This window comes from Hippocampus comes, unplaced genomic scaffold, assembly GCF_001891065.2.
Source record: "Hippocampus comes isolate QL1 unplaced genomic scaffold, H_comes_QL1_v1.1 scaffold237, whole genome shotgun sequence".
NCBI classification, from domain to species: Eukaryota; Metazoa; Chordata; class Actinopteri; order Syngnathiformes; family Syngnathidae; genus Hippocampus; species Hippocampus comes.
The window spans coordinates 2,025,494-2,052,942 of NW_017806159.1; the positions used below are offsets into that span (position 1 = coordinate 2,025,494).

At 42.1% G+C, this 27,449-nt stretch overlaps 1 protein-coding gene across 1 annotated transcript in view; it reads left to right on the forward strand.

Moving 5' to 3' along the window:
• Positions 1–2,938: 2,938 nt before the first annotated feature.
• The window catches only part of tbl1x (transducin beta like 1 X-linked), a 29,734-nt gene continuing 5,223 nt past the window's right edge, over positions 2,939–27,449 (forward strand). Inside the window, exons 1-5 of the mRNA XM_019895368.1 lie at positions 2,939–3,332; positions 23,659–23,764; positions 25,440–25,585; positions 25,681–25,900; positions 26,773–26,905. Of these exons, the coding sequence (XP_019750927.1) occupies positions 23,707–23,764; positions 25,440–25,585; positions 25,681–25,900; positions 26,773–26,905 (557 nt within the window). The 5' untranslated portion in view covers positions 2,939–3,332; positions 23,659–23,706. The remainder of the gene's footprint in view (positions 3,333–23,658; positions 23,765–25,439; positions 25,586–25,680; positions 25,901–26,772; positions 26,906–27,449) is intronic.

Consider the following 27,449-nt stretch of genomic DNA (forward strand, 5'->3'; position numbering starts at 1 on the left):
GCTGGATTTTCCCCATCTCCCCCCACGCTTTCCTGGCCCGAATAGCTCCATAACTGTCTAGCACCGCTCTTCCCCCACCCTTACATATCACCATTGCTCCTCAGTGCTGTCTAGAGAGGTCATGTGACCTTCATCAGCTTCCCCCCGGGTGGGGGAAGGGAGGCACATTGAACCTGTTCTTTGTTAGGAGGTCAGCCCAGACTGTGGCAGGAAGTGATCCTACCGTAAGGCACCTAATAGAGATGCACGGCATTTCTTCCTCGGGTGGGGGTGGTGCATCTTGCGTAGATTCTCCAGCAAATGTGTAGATTTAGAGCGGCCATGCATGCAAGTTAAGTCATAAAAGTTTGATCGTTTCAAATAGCGAGTGTCAAAACAAAATGATGATGATGTAAGATGAGGAAACGGCGGTTCAGTAAATGTCAAGCAAATGATTCATTTACTTTGGGCATTTTCAAGAGCTCATAAAACAGTAGTATAAGGAAATTTAAGAATATTAATTGTTACCATCACCTCGAGTGCAACACTGTGCGAAAAGGATGTCTGCTTTGGTCACTCTCTCTCTCTGGAATGACATTCGGCAAGCCCCCTCGCTGCTCATCTTTTAAACCCGCCTCAAAACTCACTTGTATTCTTTGGCATTTGACTCAGCAAGACTCAGACTTGATCTTAGTTTTAATGTTTGGTGCTTTTTACTGTCTTTGTTAATGATATATTGCTTCATTGTTCTATATATGATAGTCACTCCATGTACAGCACTTTGTATGCAGCGATGGCTGTTTGAAAGTGCTCTATAAATACAGTTGAGTTGAGTTATGTAAGTATGTGCTGAATAAGAAATTAAAATAACTTTTACGTATTGATTTGTAATGCAATTCAGGAAATTGATATCACAAAATGGAACAAATCCATTATTTTTTCAAATTGAAGCATGAGTCATTGTTTAGCAACTGCCTTTCAGCCAGTGAGCATTTATTTGCAGTACATAAACTGGACATTTCATAAAATTATCAACATGAATTTGTTTGGGCAGAACCTTGTATACAGCTTTTGTGTTACAGCCTATGAACATACCTAATGAAGTGGCTGTTGTTTTTATTCTGGTGGCACTTAGTGTTTACTTGTCAAGCGAATCTATTTATTTAGTAAATATTTTTGCACCCACTCTATGGAAAAAGACAGGGTGTAACTTTTCAGTAAGCGTGCATGCCTGAAACACGAGACCCCCCCAAAAATTGTTAACTTTGGTCTTTTCATGTATATAAATAAAGAAGAAAACGTGGCATTTCCATTTTACGCACGTGTGACACAAAAAGGCTCTTCAGTGAATGTCAGGCTGTGTTGTTGTAAGTCTTAGCTGGTGTTCTCACCATCGTTGCACTGTCATATTTTGTATAGTCCTGTTGGTCCCAGAACTGCCTGTGGCTCTGTGCAAACAATAAAATGTGTTCCACTCCCACTTAAGTTGACTTTTTTTTTTTTTTTGTCATGTGACAACATTCCAGACTAAGATGACAATCCCCAGAGGAAAAAGAGGCCGATGTTGATCTCTGCCTTTTGAGAAGATAGTAGTACTGGTGTCATCCAAAGCACCGAGCCAGACCCCTTGCAGTTTATAAAGTGGGTGAGAAATAACTTTAATGCCATAGTGCTACAATTAACCACAGAATCAGGAAACACAAGACAACGATCATTGAATTTAATGAACCGTTGGATGTGATTCATCTGCAAATGACAAAATTCAGTGCAAAAGACACTCGTACGTAAGAAGAATGTGAGCCTAGTTTATTATAATTGTACTGCACTCACAGCAGGCATTTTGAAGTGAAATATCCAATATCACAGATCTTAGCCACAAGGTAGTAGAAATAGCATGGCACCCCCGGCCATCATTCCAATCAAGCTGCTTGTCCGTTGAGCAAATGACAATTATGTCATGGGGTATAAAAGAACTGTTTGCAGTTCACATTGGTTGGAGAATTTGTATAAATGGATTGCGTGGATGAAAATCAACATTTTTCGAGTGAAAAGTGGCAACAGTTCACTTCACTTCAGCTTGAAGTCTCTTTTTTTGAAGTTGTATTCACTATCTGCCAAACTGCTGCTTGTTAGGAAGTGAACTGACTTCACTGCCACCATACAGCGTTCGACTCAAATTTTCACTTGCGAATTGAAACAAAAAAAAAATCGTCCTGGCTGCGGCTTGTATCTTGACATTGTTTTGAAAACCGTCTTGTGTTTCAAGGCACTACTGTTATATACATATATTATTAGCTGTTTGAATTTCAAGGAATTATTATTATTATTATTATTATTATTATTATTATTATTATTATTATTTGGGGGTTGAAATGCTAAGGTGTTGCGCGCATATTATCGTGTTTACGGTAACCAAAGGAATGTGTCACACTAGTGTAGAGCCGTAATGATGTCAACTTGTTATTTACTTTCCAAATCTGAATGACTGGGCAAGGCGAAAGGAGAATTAATCAAGCGCCGGGTTGACCAGGCAGGCGAAAAAGAGGAGCCGAGCGCATGGGGGAGGGGAACTTCGCCTCGAGGCCCGCTAACATGCTCCACTGTACTGTGTAGCTCGTGACACTGTAGCATTACAATCCACCCCAATATAAACGGCTACATTCTTCACTTTGGTCCATTTTACGTGTGTGAAGCATCGAGCCCTCATATGCGTGAGTGTCTTTGTGGTGAAGTAAGCAGCCGCATTGGAAGCTTGGGGTTTGTTTAATAAAAACACAAGACGGCCGAACATGGCCGCTGTGTGAGATACGAGTTCTAAAATGGCAGACAGACGTAATTAATGAGTTTATTCGCCTCGTATATGTGTGTTAAGTATCCAGGTTTAAGGTCAGTTCGAAGCAAGATCCCATCCCCCATCTCTCTCTCTCTCTCTCTCTCTCTCTCTCTCTCTCTCTCTCTCTCTCTCTCTCGTTGTATTTGAAGGTCTCTCCACTGGCGTTGAGCGCTTGCTTGCTGCTGTCTCTTTTCGCTTGCCCCCCACCCCTTCCCCCTCGTCCTCAGTGAACGGCGAACTCCTCCGTAGTAGCCCGCAGTGGCGACACGCTAACTCGGCTTTTATTATTATTTTTTTCTTTACGCCCCCCTCCCCCACCACCGGGGACGTAGCCGATTTGCCCCCTTCCCACCCACACCCCGAAAAAGAAAAATACACCAGCGGTCGGAATTTGAAATATGACGCTGAGTAAAATGGGAGGAAAGTCGTCGCTAGCTTGTTGAAGTTGGAGAATCTCCTTGTGGAAGAGGAAGAGGCGGCGGCGGCGGACACCACGAGTTCACTCTCGTCATTTCTAAAGGTACGCTCTCAAGTCGCTATGTAAAACCAAACAAAAAAAATGAAACGTGGGATCCCCTTTATTGTTGTTGTGAGGAACAAACGAGCGCTTATGGCGCTGAACGTGTGTGTGAGGGGGGGTGCTGCTACCGGCTCATATCCCCATTGACTCCACACGTGTGTTGAAATTTCTTCCTGTCCCCATTTAATTCCCCCGATTTCCCAAATTTATTAGCTCCGTATGCCTCTGTTTATAACTGCGTACCCAATGGAATGTTTACACTCTTCCCTGATCCACGCTGTAACCACAAAAACAAGTTTCAAGACGCGTTTTGCTCATTTTGACAAAGGGTAACAGTCAGTACGTTAGCTTAAAAACACAATACTACGCCTACTTGTATTCATCTATTGTTACTTTCCTTTGCTTTCCTATAATTTTGCAACATGGTAAATATTTACAGTATATTGCAATGCAGATTTGGGAGACAGTTGAGTGGGGGAGGGGAATGCCATTTAACTGTACTATAGATTGCTTCTCAGTTTACAAGAAACCGTTCATGTTACTGTACATACATCTAATGTTATCCCTCCCAAATGACTGGGTGTAAACGCACCAGTGAGTTCAGTTCAAACAAAATGAACACAGCTATGCGCGATTCTACGTATGAAACATTAATCGCGCCAATACATCTCACTGGAGCCATACAGATCCTATTATTTAACGTAAAACCGAGCTCATTGTAATCCGTATATCATAGTTACAAGATCACATATATGCAGATGGAGTCAGTCCCTTCCGAAGGTCAAGACAGGGCAAGTGATACTGTATCACATAATCAAGCCAAATGATTCAGTTGTAATGAATAAGTCTTATTGGACTTGTACATCCTATTTTAAAAGTCTCAAACAGTTAATTTAGTCCACCTTACCTAAGGCCTTCTGCTACCAATCTTGGACAACTTAAAAAAGTGCAATTATAAGAGAGGAAATGGCGTGAATCCAATTCAAACCGCTGTCCTACTTAAGCAGCTTGTTCGCCGGCTTTCTCACCTAAATTGAGCATTTGCTGTGAACCCTTAATTGTGGTCATTTTAAGAAACTGTTTTAGTGCCGGCCATTAAAAGAACAATAGTGTTTTATGACTGCCTTGCAACTACTCTAATGTTCCCATTCAATATGTTAGTGTGTACATTGAATGTCATTAATGCCTCTCATTGAGGGGTAGATGAGTTGGTCAGATTTTCGTTGACGTAGTATCTTCAGTTTGTGTCATCTCCCGGAAGTCATAGGCTTTGAATTGTTGTTTAATTATTTTTTTTTTTTCTGTGGACACTTAAATTTTGTACAGTTACACCAACGTCAAATACCTGAGCTGTGAGAAGGTACAACCTTATTTCCATGATATGCTTTAGTCTAGAAACAAACTGAAGACCTCATCTGATGGATTATAGCCATTCGTCATTTGGCCAAGACGTTCAAATCTGGTGGGGGACTGTGCGCCAATCCACAGCAGCAAATCCATTGGTTCATTTTAAAGGACTCCATGTTGAAATCACCATTATGTCCTGTGCAAAAGTAGGGCAAGGAAGTCCCGAGAAAGCCAGTGATGACCCTCTGTTGTTGTAATGCCTGTAGCAAGCTGTCCAAATATTTTTGTTGCAATATTTACTTATGATAGGCCATTGGGGGGGAGGTGGCTATTCTCTCCCTCCAAAAGGGACATGCAGTGCGCATGGGCCTGCGGCCAACTGGCAGACTCAGCGGTTACTCTGAAATAACGTCCTTACAAGTACTGGTCAGTGCAAGGCTATAATTATTATTTATTTACGCTTATTTTAGATTTAGTGCGGTTGTGTTTATAGTCTTGGGCTTGTCTGGTACCTGGAGTAGATACTGTGAGAATGAAATGTAAATAAAAAGTTGCAATAAAGAGTGATTGCGGTTGGTGGAATGGAGCGATCCAGGGTTTGCGGTGTCGTATGCAGAAGGTTGGACGGTGGCTTCTGTTTTGGGATCAAATGTTCCTTCCTCATTGCAAGTTTAGAAAAACAAATATTGACATTTCTGAAACAGGTTTTAGTTGGTAATCATGTCAGTCTTGTCGCTGTCGGGTGAAAACCAAATATGGTAAAATTTTATGATTGTGATGATGATGATGATGATTATTATTACCATATTTTTTTTTAGATTACACCAAATTAAAATGTTGAAACAAGCTTGAAGGCACATTTATTACTCTCGTGGACAGTGCAACTGTCTGAGAAGTACTAAATACTGTAACTCCACCTCTTCTTGACTTCACGGGAGCCCTGTGGCATGAAGTCGCCTCAAGACTGAAAACATCATACCATCAACACTAGCCTGCAATGGTTCATCAAATAATTTGATTACGAAACAATTCCAGAGCAAATTCTCTGCCCCAATGCTTTGTAGGGATACATTTTCCATGTCGACAAATCATGTCCGCATCACTCCGTGTTGAAATAAGTTGTCGGGTGGTGGCGAGTCTGGATGAAAGAATCCTTGAAAGACAGAAGGACCAAAGTTTTGAGATCATTTCACACATAACAGGAACGTAAGCGCGACGTGTACCACAACAGTACGTCTACGATGGCCAAAGAAAGTAACGATCAACATAATAACATCGCCTCCTCTCACTTGTGAAATAATTTTAACGCGTCCGCAACAGGACAAAGCTACCGTGGCACTTTCCATCACTTTATTGAATAAACTGTAAGAGAACCATCAAATATGAACATTCCCGCGTGAGCTTCTATGACCACAACTCATGCCGACTCACTCGACATGCAGACTGGCTACCGCGTTAGCCAGTTAGCATCCATCCAACTCCACATTCATTAACTGACAGCCACCAGGATAGCTCTTGCCTTTTAATGCCAAACACATTCAGTCACAGATACTGCTGCACAATAGAATGGGAGAATGGTCACCCCAACTGGAAAAAAAATAATACCTGGACCTCACCTACACGTTATTGTTTATCAATGCAAAATAATTTTTCAGTCAGATAATTCGATTATTCATTGGGTCAATTGGTAGAACATTCGAGTCTCAAAATATTCGATAACTGCAGCCAGTTTATGGCATTCTTTTGTTTATGACATACTTGCGCATACTCACGCTGGTGATCGGTGGTTGTGTTATTACTTTGGCTGCTCCAGTAAATGCTATCTTGGGTGACCAGTTGAGCAGCTGTAGACAAGTCAATACACTGACCAGATACGCCAACTTCGTTGCGTCAATTTCTCCAAGCCTTCTCCTTTTTGGCTCAGTCCCAGCTATTTTTGGAAGCTGGCTGTGTTATATACCTCTCGGTCCCACAGATGCCAATGATTATTGTGTTCTATGTTGTTCCCAATTGTTTGTTTCAGTACGCCGTGTGTGTCTGTCTGTGGTTGTGCTGATGCTGCAGGTGACGTAGCAAATACATTTTTTGATACCGGTTGGCTGTTGGTGACACGAAGCTACGGGGAAAAAAAAAATTCACATTTGCGAAATGGGCGAAGAGGCAACATTTTTGCTTCATCCGCGCCGTTTGGCACGCATCCGTGCCTGACGGCGTGGATTGCATAGGCTGTTAATGGAAACACACCGCCAGAAATGCTCAGCTCATGTTTGGTCTGACCGCAGCATCAATTGAACAAAAAAAAAAAAAAAAAAACAGAACATTCATGAGCAAGGATATTTCTTTTCACGCTACCACTGTTTGAAAAAAACAAAAGAAAAAAAAATCACTTTCTGATGTGACACATTTTGAAATGTTTGCCTTTTCAGTCAGAGCAGTGGAATGATACAAGGTAAGACATGCAGGATATGGAAAATTTGCGGGTTAGGAACGAATTGAGAGATCTGAAGTGTACAGTAACTAGGGCAAAGGCTTGGTGTGTGTTTTTTTTTTTTTCCAACGTGTAATTAACAGGATCTGTAGCATATTCGGAGTCTTGTATCAAGCCACTGGATGTATTTCTGGGACCTGCATTTCGAAAAAACCCCGATGTGATCACAGTGGCCTAACTTAGCAGTTAGAGGTTGTTTGATGGTGAGATGAGACAGTAACACTGTGGTCAATAGTCCTATGACATACATTCTTCGTGTTATGTTTGAATTGTAACACCAGGCAAAAAAACGCCACTTTCCTTTGTCATTGTTTGAAGACATTTCGATATCCAATCTTTGTTTCATGGCTTCACAATCACGGTAGACAAATACTTTAACACACCTCTCAAACGGTTGACAAAAAGACCGCTGCCTCTCCATAACCTCCTCAAAATACCAAATCAGGCCGTTCATTTAACGCGTGTGTGTGCGTGGATGCGTGTTTTGTGTTGTAAAATAGCCAAGGCTCATTGAAGCTGTTCTTCGTGTTGGCACCGCACGCCGCAGGGACATTTTACCTTATATCACCGGTGCAACAGCTGCATGACGATGACTGAACTAAAGTCCCAGAGAGGACTGGCCCAAGGGCAGGGCCCTTGAAGGACTCCACACCGGAGAGCTGAGTCATAATTACTGAAACAATCACTTAAATATGTATTAGCAAAGTAGGAATTGAACCAGTTATGAGCTGAATCAGAGATGCCAAGACAGTTATGCAAGCTATTAAGTAAATTGGCATGGTTGATGGCTTGAGAGGCAGCAGTTAAATGGAGTGGTAGAATGCACTGGAGTTGCTGCTAATGGAGAGAAGGCTTGGATGCAAGATGAGGAAATATTTGAGGGTGCAGCAATTCACCCCCCCCCCTCTCTCTCTCTCTCTCTCTCTCTCACAATAAGTGACAATCCGCCAAGAAGAATTCCCCATTTAAATCCATGTTTTCATAACACTTGCAATAGTGGAGGGTCTTTAAAAACAGTTAAAAACAATACAGACACATTTAAACAATATACAGTCAAACTTCGGTTTTCGAATGTCTCTGTTCTCGACCAAATCTGTTTTCGACCAAAAATTTCGAGGTTTTTATGCCACGGATTACGACCAAAAATCGGTTCTCGACCAAACTGAGCGCACTTGAATGCGCCACTTGACTCCTCTGGCCTTCCTTACACGAGGAAGTGACGCTTCCTCGGGTAGACGAGGAAGTGACGCTTCCTCGTGTAGCGTTCCATTGTGAGCAGACGTGTTCAATAAAGATTTTTTTTTTTTTTTTTTTTTTTTTAAAGAGCGTGGTTTTGGTTTTCGAACAAATCGGTTTTCGAACAGCCTTCTGGAACGGATGAAGGTCGAAAACCAAGGTATGAGTGCATTAAAGGAGACCAAGAAAAATGGAGAACACAAATAGGAGGAAAATCATTGTGGCTTTAATTTTGAAATGAGCAATCGAAATAGCTGAAATTAGCTCTTCTCATCCACAACTGGGTTATTTTCATACTCTTTGACGCGAATGGATATTGGAGGACCGTGTCGCCTTCTTGGCCGGACATTTCGCTGCTCCACGGAGAATTGTAAGTTTAGCGGCGGCATCCGATGGGCGAGTCGTAATTCCTCGATAAATTGGCCGGTTGGAAGACAAGGTGCCAAAGCGCGTGATTTAACAGTGAGTTGACTAGAACTTAAAGGTCGTTGAAGAGTAGTAAAGATGACTCAGCGGCCAGTTGACTAATTGGTTCAACGCCAAGTAAGTATGTTGTTTCAGGCTCAACGTGTAGTTTGCTCTGTGAAGAGTCGTCAGCTAATGGGACATTCATGAAGACCTCCACTATGACAACTTGTCCGGGCAGCATTTTTCACTCAATACAACATTTGCATGGAAACCGGATTTAAGGCCTATTTGAACATTTAGCAGGCTGAGCTTGTTACTTTGAAGAAACCTTTTATGACTACAGTTATCAGTCTGGATCTGTCTTGTGGTTCAGGTGGTTGATTTGATGCAGCTCGTGGCGCTCAGCGACCCAAGCATCCTCTCCGTGTGGTTGTCGGGCAAAAACAATCCAGGGTGTCGTCAGCTCCATTTGGCTCCAGCGCCTATGGAACAAGATAAGCAGTATGTGATAATGGCTAGCTCTGTTATCAGTTGGAAAATGTAGAACTTGAACTTTTCTCTGCTGCCTTCATGAAAAAAAGCAGAAACTTTGACGAAGTCTTTGTCATTTCTTTACCCCACTGATCCAACTGCATGTTTGTTTTATACGTTTGTTTCCTCATTAGATCCCAAATGAGATGTATTTTTGCAAGCACCGACGCAAGGGCATGGATACGTTTTCAGCAGAAGACTGTGAAACCTCGACATGGGGTTTGACATGTCGCAGATCTCGGATGATCATTCCTTGTGCGATATTTGGTACCTGCTGCTCTGGAGGGAGTGAAGACAGACTGAAGTTAAAGGTGACAGGGAGGATTAATATTGTCTGATTCCATTTTGGACTCAATTACAGTCCGACCTTTCTCATATGCGATTGTGCCTCGATAATCTCTTCGTATGAATTGTAACATTCGCAGATTTCTCAGTCGCACACCTTTTGTCACAGTCTGTGATCGCTGTTTCGCAACATCCCTTCACACCAACTCAGAATTTTCCTGGTCCACGGAGAGGTGGTACCTTAGGCTGCTGTTGGTTAAACAACTGGATTAATGTCTGCCTAAAACACAGGACCAGAATAGAACAGGAAAGGGCAGCTCACACACAAACTAGGCGGCGTTCTCAAGGATCCTGTACAGAATTTTATAGTAACACACCGGACGGCCTTCCGTAGCCATTGATACTTTTTTGTAAGTAAGCAGACATTGCAATCCTACTCCAAGGTCTCTGCGGCTTTCACATCTCCTTGTTTTCTTGTCATCAGAAATGTTCCCTTTTTTTAAAATAAGCCAAACAATACAGAAATCTAATATTCCTTTTCGTCCTTGACTGGCTTAATGCTGAAGGCAACCTCCCATCCAAAAGTACATTTTCTGCTCCTTTTTTAAGTCGCACATTCAATCATCGATTGGATTCAAATGAATAGAATGACCATGAGCATATCTCGAAAGAATTGCCTTTTTTTTTTTCTCCTGTGCAAATGAAATGGTACAGTAGTTGAATTCAGATCAATCTATGAAAAATTGTTTTATGCTTTTGGAAAGTCTAATTATTTTTTAACATCTATTTATCATGACTTTTCTTTTCATAATGGGCCGACATATATAAATGGAAAGACACCAATTAAAATATCTATACAGTTTTGTATCATTATCAATGTACTGAAATTTTGGTCCTTGAAAGTTTTTAGCTGAAAGACCACGGAGCTGAAATATGATTCTGTATTGTGATGATGCAATCAGTAACCAACCATGAATAGCAAATGAAGTCTCTCGAGAGAAAATACTGTCGGATACACTGAACACTCCGAAAACCGCAATACAGTATTATGTTATCACATATGTAACGCAAGAGAAGATTAAAAGTATCTTCATACGCTTTGCACAATAGAGTGCTGGGTTTTGATTTTGACTTTTGAGAGCTGCACAATAGCTGTTCTCAAAATGTCACTCCATATTATTTTGCCACGTTTTAAAAATTAGGACAGTTCTGCTGAAACTATCGTTTTTTTTTTTTTGGGTGGAAATTTTCATTTGGTAGTGTATGCAAAGGCTGGGAAACACTGCTCAAAACGATCCAGGTTTTTTTTTGTTTTTTTTTACGCCGTATGCTCGCTATTTTGCTGCTCTCTGCTCTGCTCCTGTGAAAAGTGAAGAGTCACAACATCCTCAAAAACGTTGTCGATTGTTACCTTGGGCCGACCTCGTCGGATAATGCACGTTCTGTTTTGAGCCATATATTATATCGTACGTAGGCATTTGCATTGTAATACCACGGTTTGCTCCTCGCAGTGCAATTTGCGATGCACCTTTATTTATTTATTTATGTATGTATTTAATTTTTAAACGAGATGCCAAAACAACACATCCATTCTGCTTTTTCGGCACCCTGTTATTAGTGTACAAAGCACTTTTGGTACAGCGCCACAGTCTGAGAAGGAACAAAACTTGCCCTCTTCATGTTAGGAATATCCTCATGCCAAGAGGAAATAACCAAAAATGTTGGACGTCTTCCATTGTTGTCCTTTTTTTTTTTTTTGAAACTGTGTTTCTTTTTTTAGTTGAATTTGTTGGCGGGGTCCGCTGTGTTGAGCTGCTGTAATGTCACACTCTTTATGTGTCTGAGCCGCCCCGCTGGGGAAACGCAAGCCGCATTGGGGTTTACCTTCTAAAGCAGGGATGGGCAACTGGCCGCGCATGCCACCCCACGACAAGACAGCCCTTTCCACTGAGAAAAAAAATGACAGCGACAATATGTGGTTATTTTATTGTTTGCGTCAATCCTGTTGAAATCGGAGAGAGGATCTTTTATCCATGCATTGAAAAATGTCTGATTAAAAATTGAAGATATGAAAAGCACGTACATTTTTGTCATACATCTAGTTTGGAAGTGCCCCTACGCAGTCAGCACTGATGAAAATTGTTATCCCCTCCAGCATTTAAATTGCCCACCTCTGTTCTAAAGTGTACAGTGGCTCACTGAACTGCAGCACTGAGTGAAAACATGGCTAAAGGAATCCCATAATACAGACAAAGCATCTCAAACGGAAGCACAGTGCAGCCAGCCGTACCTTCGGCTAGAAAGCAACAACAAAAAAAAAGGTCAGGAAACATCCGAACTTGATTTGGGATTAAACAGAGGTACTTTCAATGCCGTTGTCAATGTACGCTCTTTTAGTCATTTCAAAAAGCTGCTTCCGTTCTCTCCGCTTTGCCCTTTAAATGTCTTGAGCGGCTCTGATTTTAGGTGTTGTGCTTTTGGATGTGTGAAACCCATTGAGTTGCCTTTGTGTATGAAATGTGCGATAGAAATAAAATTGCCTTGCTTTCCTTTGACTTTAACACGAGTTGGAATGTAGAGTATTTGGTTAATTCTGAACACAGTCACATCCTCAGATATAAGAGTGCACTTCCTTGTGCAAACCACATTATCTCAGTTACTTCCCCCTCAACATAAATGATTTCTTTTTTTTTTTTTCGTTTGAGTTGTACAGCTTATATGTACTGTAATTGATCCCTCAGAAAACTGGTAATACAAACATGCACTTGCCTCATAATCATTGCAACAAGTACCATTTGACGATCCACAGACTGGTCTGTTGTGAATATTTCTGAAGAGACATTTACACGAGATCCTTTTTAACCAAATAGAAGTACAAACAGTTTTGTTTGTTTTTGTTCACATGGCAGTACGCGTTTTGGAGCCTGAAAACGGAAAATATTTGATATCGGTACTAGATAGTCACCCCTGACTCTCCAATTCAGTCCACAAAGACAAGAAATGTTTGCTCTCATCAGTAGTTTCTAACTACCATCGCCATCTACTGCATGTTCCAGCATTTACAGACATTTTCTGCTGGTCAACGTGAATGTGGATCGTTTTGCCGATTCTGTCATTTGTACACCAATGAAATCGCAATTTTACCTGGCCCTTATTGTGTAAAAGTTCTCATAACCCCCCCGCCCCCACACACACACACCTTCCCAAAAACTGTCATCTTCGTTAATGTGAGGATATATATATTTTTTTCAAGCAAGCAAGAATTGGAAAGTTCTGTTGCCTTGTCGTATGCACGAAAACTGAGATCATGTGGGTGTAGTATTAGCATCGCACTGTACGAATACGAGGAAAGACGTGGCTCGGAATGAAGATGAGTATTTCAGTTTGACCTCAAAGTCAGATGGAAGGGAAGCGCGAGGAGTGTGGGGGCTGTTTCGGGTGGCATGAGCAGCTGTTGACAGAGAAGCGAGATCTTCCGGTTGCCATAGTTACATTTGTATTGCCCACACTGCTGTGCGTGTCGCCGTGTTTATAGCTTATTTGTGCAGCCCTCATGATGCCAGGGGAAAAAAAAAAAAAAAAAAATTGCCCGGCTCAAGCTTTTGTGTTGACGACTTGTCACCTCAAGGACGGTGTTTCTTTTTTACTGTGCACTTGGAATGAATATGTATGTACTAAGAGGAAAAAAAAAGACATGGCTTCAAGTAACCAGTTTTTTTGTCAAACAGTGAAACCATGCTTCCAATCGTCCCATTTTTCAACATTTCCTTTTGAAAAACCAAGTGATGGTTTCACATCCTGTCTGTCGTGAGGTTTGCATCATCACTGTCACAGTCCCCTCGGTTCTCTACATACGTGTGTGCCGTATCACAGACGTGCACCTCGTCTCCCGACACATCACACAGCATAAAGAACCCGTCACATTGACTCATGGCGACCTAGATTTGCTCCCGCCTTATGTTTCCAGTATATATTTTACCGTCTTGTTCTGCGTACAGAAGCAGAAAAGACGGCTACCATGTTGAACTAGCGTCCGGTTTGTATCGCAAGGTGCTATTAAGATAGAAGATTATCTATTGTTTATGTGAGTGTTGTACTGAGGCGCTGTCTGTGTCCCGCAGTCTTCTCCCCACACACCACGCGCACAATATATTCATTGCCACCCACCCCCATGCTGTCGTATACACATGCAAACCCGCCTGCTCTTCCTCCCAGCAGCATCCATATCAGGCCATTTGACTAATAGATAAGATCAGGTTGGGGTTGGGGGAGGGTTGCTGGACATCTCAGGTAATAAAATTGTTTCATCTTTGTTTTGTACACTTGTACTTTGAAGGTCAAACACTGTATAGCTCGTAGATGAGCCGACATTTTCTGGAAAAATATGCCCTTAACGTCACACAAATTGTGAACATCAAACAATCATAATGGGTGACTTTCGCGCTTATCACTTGACTTGATGTCAGCCAGAATCAAATGATTAATTTGGCATATGTTTGGATTTTATTTTTCTCTGGCTATGTGTGACAGTTTTTCTTCCGAAAGGAACAGATATTCGCAAGAGAAGAAGTTGTTACCGTAAGGTACTCTGATGTAAATCGACGCATCTGAAGCAAACAGACTCAGGGCAGTGTCAGAGTATCTAAAGATTGTTTCACTGCCACGCCAGTCGGAGATGGTTGCTGATATCCAGTGCACCGAGTCTGTATCTCGCCAATGCCGGTACATCGAAGGAGCTTACAGCTTGCTTTAAATCGCTATACATTTAAACAAACACATCAGTCTTGGTGCATCGTATCAGATTTATTTGAGCTTTTATGTCGGTGAGTATTAATTGTTGGGAAACAGCCAAGGGACTTAGTTTTCATGACAATAATCTCATGAGTAACCAGCAAAAATGTATGTACAAAATATAATACAATTATTGTACTTAAATAATGAACTTGTCTACTCTCAAATTAGTCACAAATGCGCTTCAATTCACTTTAAAAGGATGCACTTCAATTATTTTTGCTTGTGCATCTTTGCAAAATCAGTGGCATCAAAAAAAAACAATTACTATTGTTTAGCGCGATAGTTTTAAGCAAAATATATTGTCCAGAAATATTTATCGACACCTGTAGCGTTTATCTATTTTAGTTTCTTTCTTTTCTGCTTCCTGTTTTTGCTCCTTCCTGTTGGCTTTTTGTGAACAAACCTTGATTTTGATGATCTCTTCCAATCCTGTTTTTTGGACATTGTAAAAGAAATTGCATTTGAGTAATAAGTGCCTTCTCACACTAGCCATGCAGTGGTAAACTGCCACATGGTTGTTGCTTGTGGTTGATTTCATTTTATACTTGTTTAAAAAAAATGTTTAAAAATGAGATGTGTAAGCATTTTACACATCTTTATTAACTCTCCGCATTTGTCATTAAAATTAATGTGTATAATGTTTGACCTTTCTGAGCTACCATTGTACCTCAGTTATATTAGCCAGATAATGAGTCCGAGCGCGCTATAACGGACGACTTGCTGGCGATTAATCCCCGGGGGCCATTTGTTCAATGTCAAAACATTTTATGCATTTCACCCCCTTTTGAGTCAGTGCAATAATGAAGGTGTCTGACTTGGAAACGAGCCCTTATAATATGGACGTACAGTTATCTGGAATAAGCAACAGAAGTTTGGCTCTGAAATCTCTCCTGCCCTTCTCTGTTGTCAAAGGAAAACGGACGGCCAATGTCGTCATGAGTCAGATTGAAGGCAATTTAAGGTTAGCTACTCTGCAATATGACTGTTGAAATGAGCCAACCGTAATGGCTCCATGCTTGATAGCACTGCACAACACAAAACACGTCTAGAGCTGCATGTTCATGTTTTTTTTTTTCAAATGTTTCTGTATAAACAATGCAAGTGTTGTTTCCCACATAATTTGATTCACTCAGTCATTGTTTACTCCATGGGCTTTTTTTGGGAGGGGGGGTGACCTATCCCCATTGCATATCCCCATTTACAGACTTATCTTTCATCCGAGCAGTCTATCTCGTGTTCATATCTGCCCTAATATCGCTTCTTAGCAAGCTTGTTTCCGACCAGCCTTTAAAGCGAATCACATGATTTTGTGCGTTTCTAATCGGGTGCGAGATATTTGGCACATTTAAAGTCATCGATGTGGTCATTTGGAATACAGACTCCAAGAAGGGGGGATGATTTGAGGATACATTTGTAATTCATGGTTCTGGATCCAAGGACGAAACGAATTGACAAATAGCACGCATGCTTCCAACGTGTCAACAATCTTTGGCTTGCAATGTGTTTGCGAGTTGACAATCAACTGAAGCACCAACGTGTATACTTTCGAATGTATTCTTTTATATTTACAAAATACTTTTTGTCCATGTGTTTCCACCAAGCGTTACAGTTGTGATCAGTATCGTGCACTAGACATGAATTTGCTTTTGCATAGTAAATAGTTATCCAGAAATAAAATATCCAGATGTCCATTTTCTTTGCCGTCTGGTTGGTGTGGTGTGATGTCACATTTCCTGGCCTACACACCCACAATGGAAATGCAAGCCTGACAAGGGTTTGCCGAGCCATAATGCGGTAAACTAAACTGAACTACACAGCTTGGTGTGTGTGTGACTGTATTTTTTATTTATTTTTTGCCAGTGTGACATCAGGAAAATGACGGAGGCGAAATTCATGAGCAGAGAATGGAAGTTTGCTAAAACGCTCCCATGCGATCAAGGTTTCCGTGGTGAATCCTTTCAGCGATCCTTGTTGTCTGTCACCATCCCCCATTTATCGAGCGGGGAGCACACACATCCATTCGCAAAAATAGCATATGCAGTCATTTATCGAATAGGAAAGTGCTTATTTAAACGTTGGTTTACAGAAACTCTCTTAAACAAATGTTTGCGGCATCACTGTAACCTGGCTGAGGAGCAGCCTTTTTAAACTGGTATTCCTGCGATGACCCAGTTCTGCGTGAACCCGCTCATGGTAGCCGTTGGTTTGGGCCCCAGGTTGCTGGGGTGGGCGGCCTCTTTGTGCCAAGGAAAGCTCTGTAGCCTGTAGCTTTGCAACTGGTCATCAGCAGGTAATTTCATTATCCATCATGACTTAAAGGAAGGTTAACCAGTGGGTAATTCGCTGACCTACATTGCTGGCGTTGAGTGACTCAGAGACAGACAGGCACATGTCGGATCAGGAAACGCACCGCAGAAGTTGGCAATGCGAAGTTGCGGCTGAAACCACTTTTTTTCCCCCCTTTTTTTTTCTCAAATTCATGACCCTGAAATAGTGCACTGTTTTTCCTGCAGTCTTTGGATATAAATCGAGGGGTCTTCAGTGTTATCAGTTCCCACCTGTGTTTTCCAGCTTTGTGTCAGAGGAGGGCGGGGCGGGGGAAACATGCTATGAAGTACACAAATTGTTGTTGTGATTACCTGTTTTTAGGATCATTATTTATCACCCTGCCCCCATTCCACCATACCTCTCTCTCTCTCTCTCTCTCTCTCTCTCTCTCTCTCTCTCTCTCTCTCTCTCTCTCTCTCTCTCTCTCTCTTCTGCTTCCCCTCCCCCACACTCCCTGGCTGAGCTTCCCCCCTCCCCCTCTCAAGACTGCAGCCCAACCAGAAGCTTCAAAGGCGGGTTTTACTCAGCAGAGCAGTTCAAGAGAAAATGGCTGCTGTTTCCAGGTCTTGTTTGCACATCTGTCAGGAGGTGACTGTTCAGGAGAAAATGGGGTCCCTGGTATGCTGGTTTCAGCGGCATTCTTTTCACAGAGCCGCATGTGCTGGAGATGGCTGCTTTTTGTTTTGAACATTCAAATCAGCATCGCGTTTGTGAAAGGATCGATATTTTCCAGTGATTTTAAGTGACACTCGGGGACGTTTTGTTACATCTGAAAAGCCATGCATTTATACACCCGTCTTCGTTTTGAGAGAACATGTGAATTGAATGATTACTTGGATCACCATAATGTACAGCAATGAATAAATCGGGGCCTATAGCTGCCTAGTAGCGTATTGTCTAACTTTAGACTGCCATAAATGCAGCGCTGTCAGGGCTCAGTTGCTTTACTGCAAAAGATGTCTTGGCATACAACTCACTTTCCATAAATGTTAACATTGCACCATTTTTTAACACCTCGCCTTTCCGCTGATAATGCTGCATATAAAGCAAAGGCGAAGGCGAAGGGGAAGTGGGGGGATGGGAAATTGCAGTAATGCTCCAAAATGCACAAGGCTCATCACACATTTGTCCAGTGATGTTTTTGTGGTGGGTAGTTGTGTGCCATCTGTTTATTTTGTGTTGCATACACAGGATATCCTGCCATTTACGCTATCAGTTCGACAGCTGCACTGGCTATTTTGCGTGCATATTGGATCAGAAATACGAGACAGGAGCATTTGGCTCAATTGCCACAATCAGTTATGGGGTTGTTGTTGTTGGTTTTTTTTTTTTTTTTTTTTTTTTTTTTAGATCTGCTGCAGATATCTTAGCGTTGATGTTATTTTGTTTTTCTTTATATGGCTGTGCCTTTCCTGTTTGCAGTCCAACACTGCCCTACATTTTGTTTGACTTCAAAACACAGCTAGTCAACTATCACTGGGCTCTCTGCACATACCGGTAATTGTCCCATGTTATGAAATATGGGTCAGTCTTTCCTTGTTTAAAAAAAAAAAAAAATCTACATGCAATGTTGATTGGGACTTGCCCAAACCAACCATCACAGACATTTTGTTTTGAAGTCCAAAGCACCGAGCAGCAAATCAGAGTGAGGCTTTCACGTTGGCTTCATTTTACATCCGCAGATACAAAAGTACATGACAATATTCTTCAAAAACGTATGCAGCAATGGCACTAACATGCTAATCGTTGCTATTGTGACCCACCGGCATATGCAGTTGGGTGCCAACAAATTTGAATATCCAGGAGAAAATCCATTTATTTCAATAATTTGTTTAAAAAGGCGAATCTTGTATCTTAGTTCACCACACACAAAGTAAAATATTCCAAGCCTTCCTTTGTTTCAGTTTTGATGATTACGGCAGATTGACACAAAAAAATCAGTGTTTGACAAAATTATTATATTTCATGTGACCAACTATAGAGGATCTTAAACACAGACATTTTGACCTTCTGAAAAGTGTCTTAGAGTAATATGCCTTCAGTACTTTATTGGGCCTCTCCATTTGCATTCATCTGGGTGGCATGATATGGAGGCAATCAGCCTTTGGCACAGTTCAGGCGGTATTGTGCCCCAAACTTCTATGATATTGGCCTTCAGGTCACCTGCACTTTGGGGTTTCTGTTCCCTTACCTTCCTCTTGACAATACCACATAAATTTCCAGTAGGGTTCGAGTCAGGCAAGTGTGCCGCCTCATCCACAACTGTTATTTCATGGCTACTAAAACAGGAATTGGTAGTTTTGGCTTTGTGGCCAGCGGCCAAATCCTGATAGAAAATAAAATCATTGTCTCCAAAAAGCCTGGTGGCGGCAGGAAGCATGAGGTGCTCTAAAATTTCCTGGTGGACATCTGCATCGACTGAGGACTTGATAAAAGACAATGGACCCACACCAGCAAATGACATCGCTCCCCAAGCCGTTACTGACTGTGCAAACTTCACGCTGGACCCTAAGCAGTTTGATTTTGGGGCTTCCACAAACTCTGGGACCTTGATTTCCAAATGAAATGCACATTTTATTTTCATCTGACAAGAGGACTTTGGACCATATGGCAACAGACCTGTACTCTTGTACTTTTTGTCCGTAGCCTTGCTCGGGCGCTTCTTATGTTGTTTTTGGTTCAGGAGTGGCCTGAGTCACGGAACTCTGCAGCTGTAGCACATGTCTTGTATGTGCTGGTTCTTGATGCATTGACACCAGCCTCGATCGACTCCCACAGATTTCTTAACCCTCCATTGCTTGACGATCAATACTCTCAAGGCTGCAGTCATCCATGTCACCACTTGGCTACAGTGCTCTGTTAGCATCCACCTTCTTTTGCTATTTCTTTTTGAGACCTTTTCTCCTTATGGATAGTGTTAATGACAATTTTCTGCACAACCATCAAATCCGCAGTCTTCGCCATGATTCTGAAGCCTATTAAACCAGGCTGAGATCATTTAAAGGCTGAGGAAAACCTCTGACAAGATTGAGACACAGGTCGCTGACAGTGTTGAACTTTGTCATGCTATTCTAATTTTGAGAAACACTGGATTTTTTTTTTAAATTTTAGTTTTTCTGCCATAATCATGAAAACAAATGAAGGCTTGATTTTTTTTCCCCCCAATTTGTGTGTGGTGAAGTCATATAACTAAAGTTTCACTTTTTAAAACAAATTTGTAAACTAAATGGACTTTTCCTTGCTGTTCACCCTTTTTGGCACCCACCTCTATAAACAATGCGTAACTTTGGCTTGACAAGTGTTCTGATTATTATATTCTAACCGATTATATGTGTCACTGGCCGTATGGACAATTGTGGGATTATTCGATTTGCAAACACATACACACTGTAGGGAATTTTCTGCTTTGACGTTAAGGTTTTTGACACGAATTCCCCCCGGGGTGATTTTGGTCAGCCAAATTGGCTTTCACCAGCATGGCGAGCGTGGGAAATATTTGTCCTACCCCTGTCTCAGCTCACCGTTGGTGATGTGGACAACACAAGTGGTGCTTTATTGGTGGAAATTAAATATTGCAGTCAAGCAATGAAATAGTTAGTGTATGGGAATCAGTGTACTGTATATGGATGGTATCTTGCCGAGGGACCCACTTGGCTCTCACTGTTTATGACCCGGATTTGAAGCCCGGTCCCTTTTGTCAAAAAGCAGCAGTTGGTGAGCTCCGGCACTAACTCAGCTGCAAGATTTGGATGCAAACTACCATTCGGGAACATTATGTTAACCTAGTATTGATATTTGAACATACGCTGATGTTTGTGGGCTTGATTATAGTATGTTAAGAGGCGGAAAGTTGGAAATGGAAACTAGCTCGTATTAAGATACAATTACAAGAAAGTTGTGCTTGCCACCTGTGAACGAAGAGAAAGAGTAATGCCTGTGATCAACATCGCAAAGCCGAGATTGGGTGTGTACTGTAAGTGATGTGATTATTGTGGTAAAATGTGTACAAAATATAAATGAAAAATCGGTAAGCATGACGCACGTCCCTGGTTCCAGCGGGCTGTGGGTGCACTCACAGCTGGCCAAAGTGCACTCTTTGCAGTCAGGCGAGTGCAGATGCACCACTCGCTCGCTGGAGCCCCCCGCCCCCTCCTCCCTCTAAGATAAGATAAGATAAGAAAACCTTTATTAGTCTCACAATGGAGAAATTCCCAATTCACAGCAGCAAAGTTATGAAAGGAAGAAGTAGAAGGACAAAATATAGGAGCCGCTGGAAAGGCAGCCACTCTCGGTTAACTTCAAATACATTTATACCAACATTTTTACTATGAATTGATTATTTTTAGTTTACATCAACTTCAGCAGAGTTAAGTGTTATTTGCAATGGCGTGCAAATGTGTGTTCCTGCCCGGACCCTTGGACTTTGTAGGAAACATTAGTCTAAGGGTACAAATTCAATCAATTGGACGAATAGTCAATGGAAGAGTGAATAGGATAATGGATTCTCAAAAAAATTTGATGGTGACCACCTTAATTAAGAGTGTCTATACATTCTCGTTTAGCAGCCTTTCAAAGAAAAAAAGGTGGAAGTGGCCATCTTTTGGGGGTTTATGTGCATGTGTGTGTGGGATGCATATTGGCGTATTTTGAAGACCCCTGGCTCAAATTGACAGGGGATAGCCAATCTCTCGGATTATACCCCATTGGCAGATATCCTATTGTGGAATTTTAAACCACATTTGAAAAAGGCTTTATTCTGCTCGAAGGATATCCCATTTCATTTCTACGCTGCCATGACCCATATCGAAATTGGGCCATATGGGAGCAAAAAATAGGAATTGTGTCACTTGAGCCTTGTAGTTTGGAATTTGGGAAGACGCACATTTGAAAATGGGCGGCATGAGCGTTTGCGAGTCTGTTGAAGTGTAAAAAAAATCTCCAGCGGAAGTTGGGTGAAGTGTCCACGTCCATGCCAACTAAAGGTATCCAAATGATGAATCTGGTATGCATGTATCTGTTTATCGTATGTTATGTATGTCATGAAGCAGCAACCTGGCGTTTTTAATTGGTTGTTGTGGAGGAAACGTACTGGAATGGCTCTGTAAAGCAAGCCAGAGAGCTAGGCTTTTGCTTCCCATGCTTTTCTCTCATGACATTGATGTTGTTTGGTGAAATTGAGCTTTAGTCCAGCACGGCAGACATTAGTGTTCCCATGACAACAAGGTTACCCCCTTAAAGGTCTATGTGAGTGAGGACTCACTTGTATCAAGATAACGTTTGAGGCAGGGGCTGTTTTCACGAACAATGGTTTGTGTGTACTGTTTATATTTTAACCACAAATGAGGTGATTAGTGTTTGCATAAAAGTCACATTTCGCTCACACCTTTCACACCTGACGAGGTTGGCCAATCCTAAAAATAGCAACAATAGACAGCCGCACAAAGGACACTTGAAGTGTTTGATGACTTGTATGAATGGCTAACTATCTCTTGAAAGGATTGCTTTTCAACTAGTTGAAACAGATCTGGATCTGTTTTTCTTTTTTTTTGCCCCCTAGACTGTTTCCATCCTTCTACCCCCCCCCCCCCCCTCTCAAGTTCAAATGTTACAAGAACTGACAAGCTAAGCAGAGAGCCTTTCATAGTCCACTCATCACTTCAGTGTGGATAAACCTTCAAGCAGATATGGAGGCCCAGGTAGTAATGTCAGGGATCATAGCCCGTCTGATTGATGCTGTTGCCCTTCCTCCATCTCGAGCGGGGCCAGAACACCTCCGGGCTTCCTGGGAATTAAGTGTGCAGTTTGGCTTGTTGTTGTTGTTGCTGTTGTTGTGACTGGGCTTTCATGAGGCCCCTCAAGTGTAAGCTAATGGGCTGTGTGGTCAAATCAGGACACACTAGCTCAGGCACACGAGTGTTTTTGTTTCTATGCAGAGGCGGGCAGAGACATTTTACCTTTTTAAATACATTTGTGGAAACAAGGGGTGAGTCTACGGGTAGTGAAAGGTGTGGTAATAATTTCTTACAAATGCCGCTCTCCTCTTCCGCTTTTTTTTCTTTTGCTTGGACATTTTTAATCAGGTGCCTCCTTTTAATAGCTCAGTTCGTCCCACCGGGAGACAGTGGAACAAAACACATTGTGCCCGCATGAATTAAGAATGTTAGTTTAATTACAGAACCTCTGCTGTGGTGCACGAAGGTGAACTCCCATAACAAAGATTATAGCAAGGTGAAAGAGTTAATAATTCCTTTTGAGGAACTTGTTCACCCCCCACTCTGGCTTGCACTCGTTGGTAATTGGGACAACACGGTTGTCTGTATTTTCCTCCATCGCTCTTGTTGCTATGTTACCAGAGGGGAATTGGCGTAGCCACGGGAGGTGTTAGCAATTCAAGTTGGACAACCATACATGCCTCGTACCTGATGCAACATTGATTCCTTTTTTTGTGAATCCTCTTCAGACCCTTTTGATTTCTATATTTTGAAACAGAAAACAAAGCGACTTTTCCTGACTCATTCCAGGTGCTGGTGAGTTTGTCCCCCGCGCCCCTCTTCCTCCTCCTTTTAAAACATAACCAGAAATTAAGAATCCATCAGAATGAGTGTGCGTTGCTCTACATAAATATTTGAATTGTGTAAGTCCTGGCATTTTGCGCCTTATCACGGCTCTTTCGCCATCACTCTGTGGTTTGCCAGGTCACAAGGGGCATCAAGTGATTTTCCATGAAAAACCAAACGTGTTTATTCCAGCAATGGTACGAAAATGTGAAGCGTTTCTGCACATGGTCATCTGACAGCCCGTTGACATTCCTGCTATTTGTGGGGAAACGATAAAGAGAGACGTTGTTGCAATCACTTGAGTGCCGAGACATAATATTAATCTTGCTTCTATTTTTGTACCTCTCTCCAGGAGTGAGCCGAGCCTTCCCACAGACCTCCGTTGTTTCTTTGGGCTAAAATGAGTATTACCAGTGACGAAGTGAACTTCTTGGTCTACAGATACCTCCAAGAATCAGGTTGGTCTCACAAAGCTGGGATTGACGCAGTTCATTTTGTTTCAATCGGTTTTTAACTGGACTAATAAAAAAGGGGTGCCATTTTGGCAGTAGAGTTACATTCAAATGGCTCGCCAAACACTGGTTTTGAACACCACCATTATCCTCTCTGTCACGCGTGGTAAGTCTCCTGTTGAGACTTGCAAAGCATAAACAATGGGGCACACCACGGCACTGTTGTAGCATGTGCGTTTACCACACCGCTATTGTGCGCTGTGTAGTCGCATCACCGAGATATGAGACATACACTTCAAAGAGTTATTTACAAGTGGTGCACGAAGAAGATAAAGTGTAATGTGTACCACATATCTACGAACACCGACACGAGGTAATGCAAGACCTTTTCTATTTGAATCAAATGATGGATTCACAAATGTGTCAAACTGCCATAGTATAGCGCCAACTATTGCTAGGGAGGATGTACTCGAGGACTGACAGATTTTCTTTGCCTTAAGTATCGGTGGCTGGTATCGTGAGACTCCACGAGTACCAATAACTTAAATTAATGCTGGGGAGGATACCCACCCTCAATGTACAAAAATAATACCGGCACCTGACTTGCATATCCGACTGTGTTGAGTAATGCAAAAACAGTTTTTTTCAAGCTATTCAGTTAATCGAACGGCTGATCGGTAGAATACTCAATTCTAAAAATAGAGCTGCAACCCTTACATGCTGTACTATAAAATACTGCATGAATGTGGGCCGTGGATTGCAATTGAGAATTGTGAATATGCATACAGAAAAAAAGTCTTTTTTTCTTCTAGTCAAATTAAATTGTTGCAAAAATAAATATACACCATATTGATCACTGTACCCTACTATAGTGTATTGCTTCATGCGATGTGACATGTGTTGAATCACATAATGACTTTGGAATGGATTTTACTGAAAATAATGTTTTTCAAATGTCAGTATATGCTTCAATCATTCATAGAATGCATACATTTGTTTTGAAATGTCAGTACACATTTCAAAATTCATAGAATCTGGACAAATGATTGAAATCTATGCTGCTACCGTTTTATGATGAGCTCTTTTTTATAGATTTTCTGAGTAAGGTTAGTTTAGTTTCGCACATCAGTCCATTGTGGCTGACATTTGCTGCTAAGGTGTGTCTTTATACTGTTGACTAGTTTGTGTGGAGCGCACAGTAGGCTGATTCACAGCTGTTACGATCAGGGGAGTGGTTAAACTGCCATATAAAATGTAACTTCCAATGAATTTAAGGAATAAATCCTCCCTGTTAGTCTGTTTGAAAAGGTTTTGTAACGAAAGCACAAAACTCAAATTATGTACAGTCCTCAGAGGTTGGCAGGACATCACTGCAATGTACTGTAGCACCTCTCCAATGAAGGTCCATCTTATGTGTGACTTGGTTTGGGAGGTGCCTCTTCTGACTTTTGTTCCACACATAACACAAATCTGCACGCTTTGGTGTAACGAAACACAAACGTTGGAGGGAAACCATTTTAGCCTGAATGACCGTGGCCCAAAAGAAATCTTCTCATCAAAAGATGCTCTAAATAAGGGCCGTAGAAATTCGCAGTCTCACTAACACTCAGAATGTTATACATGTTTATGTAACTGGGTCTGAGGAAGGTATGGGACTGATAAATATGACTCTTGTTTTCAGGTTTCTCCCACTCAGCATTCACCTTTGGCATTGAGAGCCACATCAGCCAGTCCAACATCAATGGAACACTAGTGCCCCCTGCAGCCCTCATCTCCATCCTGCAGAAAGGGCTCCAGTATGTGGAGGCAGAAATTAGCATCAATGAGGTGAGACAGTATTTGCTGTCGCTTCCGTCTGTTCGATCACAGGAGATTCACGCCATGAGTCTCGCCCCCAACGCTTTTGGATATTTCACCGACAGGACGGAACGGTCTTCGACGGACGGCCGATCGAGTCGCTGTCACTCATCGACGCCGTGATGCCCGACGTGGTGCAGACGCGGCAGCAGGCCTTCCGCGACAAGCTGGCCCAGCAGCAGGCCGCCTGCACCATGGCGGCCTCCACCTCTGGCAACCAGTCCAACGCGCCAAAGAATGGTGATGCCACCATCAACGGGGAGGAGAACGGCACTCACAACATGAGTATGTTAAAGACCCTACAAAGTGATCCAAATATTTTTTGAGGGACAAAGAATGGCCATGGTGAAAAAAGTTATAATAAATGTGCTGTACCCAGAGGAATTTAACGTTGCTCATATTGCGTGTGTGTACAGTAGTTGATGTTGTGTTTTCATTTGTTGGCGAGTGCAGATGGTCATGTTATTTCTGTCGCTGATGCAGCTGTCAGCCATCCCGCTGACACAGCAAAAGTATAAGCCTGATCAGGTGTACCATGCGAACTCATCCATGCTGCAGGAGGAAGCCAGGAGAAAATAGTCTTTACCTTTTAATTGTACTTTCTTCCTTATTTCAATGCATAGCATTCACAGACAATCCATTCAAATGTGGACTGAGATAATAGGAGATTGAGGTTACTATTCATATCTGTATATTTTTGGATGGATGCTGTGTTATCTACTGCCTCACCAATTCCTCCTCTTCAGAAGAACAGGAGTGGCAAATAATACGATCCCTGCAGAATGTGCTATCGTTGGCACTTTGGTGCTTGATGTGTTAGTGAAACCTGAGAGGTGTGGATCAGATGGAGAGGGGGGGAGAGAGAGAGAGAGAGAGAGAGAGAGAGAGAGAGAGAGAGAGAGAGAGAGAGAGAGAGATTGTGTCAACATGGACTTGGGGGTTTTAATGTCAAGGCTTCGGCAGCAGAGGAAGTTTAGTTGTGAGGGAGGCTTTACTTTCTTTTTAGAAAACTCGGGTTGTTTTAAGGATAAATCCTCCACATTGACATCATGTACACATACTAACAATTAACGAAAAAAAGCATACACATGCTCCAGTTTTAAAAAAAAAAGTCCTCTTTTCACATTTCATGTGTTTCCGTTTGGTTGTGCACTCAGATAACCATTGTGAGTCGATGGAGATGGATGTGGACGTGGAGATACCCGCCAGCAAAGCCACAGTATTGCGAGGTCACGAGTCGGAAGTATTCATCTGTGCCTGGAACCCTGTCAGTGATCTGCTGGCCTCAGGGTAAGCTGTAAGGCCCCGTGTAAGTGTGTGTATGTGTGGGTGTGCGTGCGCGTGTATGCGTCCGCATATATGCGTGCGTGCGTGTGTGTGTGAGATACAAACAAAGCTGACCTGAATTGGGCGGGGGGGGAGCAGACGAGTAATGCCTCCTTGTGTTGCAGTCCTTGCCTGTTTCCTAACACGTATTCACTGCTCAGACTGTTTACACCAATGGGATGAGCTGCTATAAGATTTGATGCGGACCACCACGCAGAAATAAAAATAAAATGAAATAAAAAATCTGAAGAGCCGTTTTGTAACACCCCCAAAACTTGAAACCTACAAATACACACAAAAGGAGGGGAGGAGGGTCCTTGGTTTAGGAAGCAGCATCATTCCTTTGAGGGTAGCGTCGTAACCTAAATTTGTCGGTTCTGAAACATCATAAACGAGGCCTCCCATGTACTTATGAGCGTTTATTTGATGATTGAATCTCTTTCGTAAAGTTTGGAGGGCTTTAGAAAAACCGAAACGGCCCCTGATAGGAGGTGGCTGGTTTCCATGA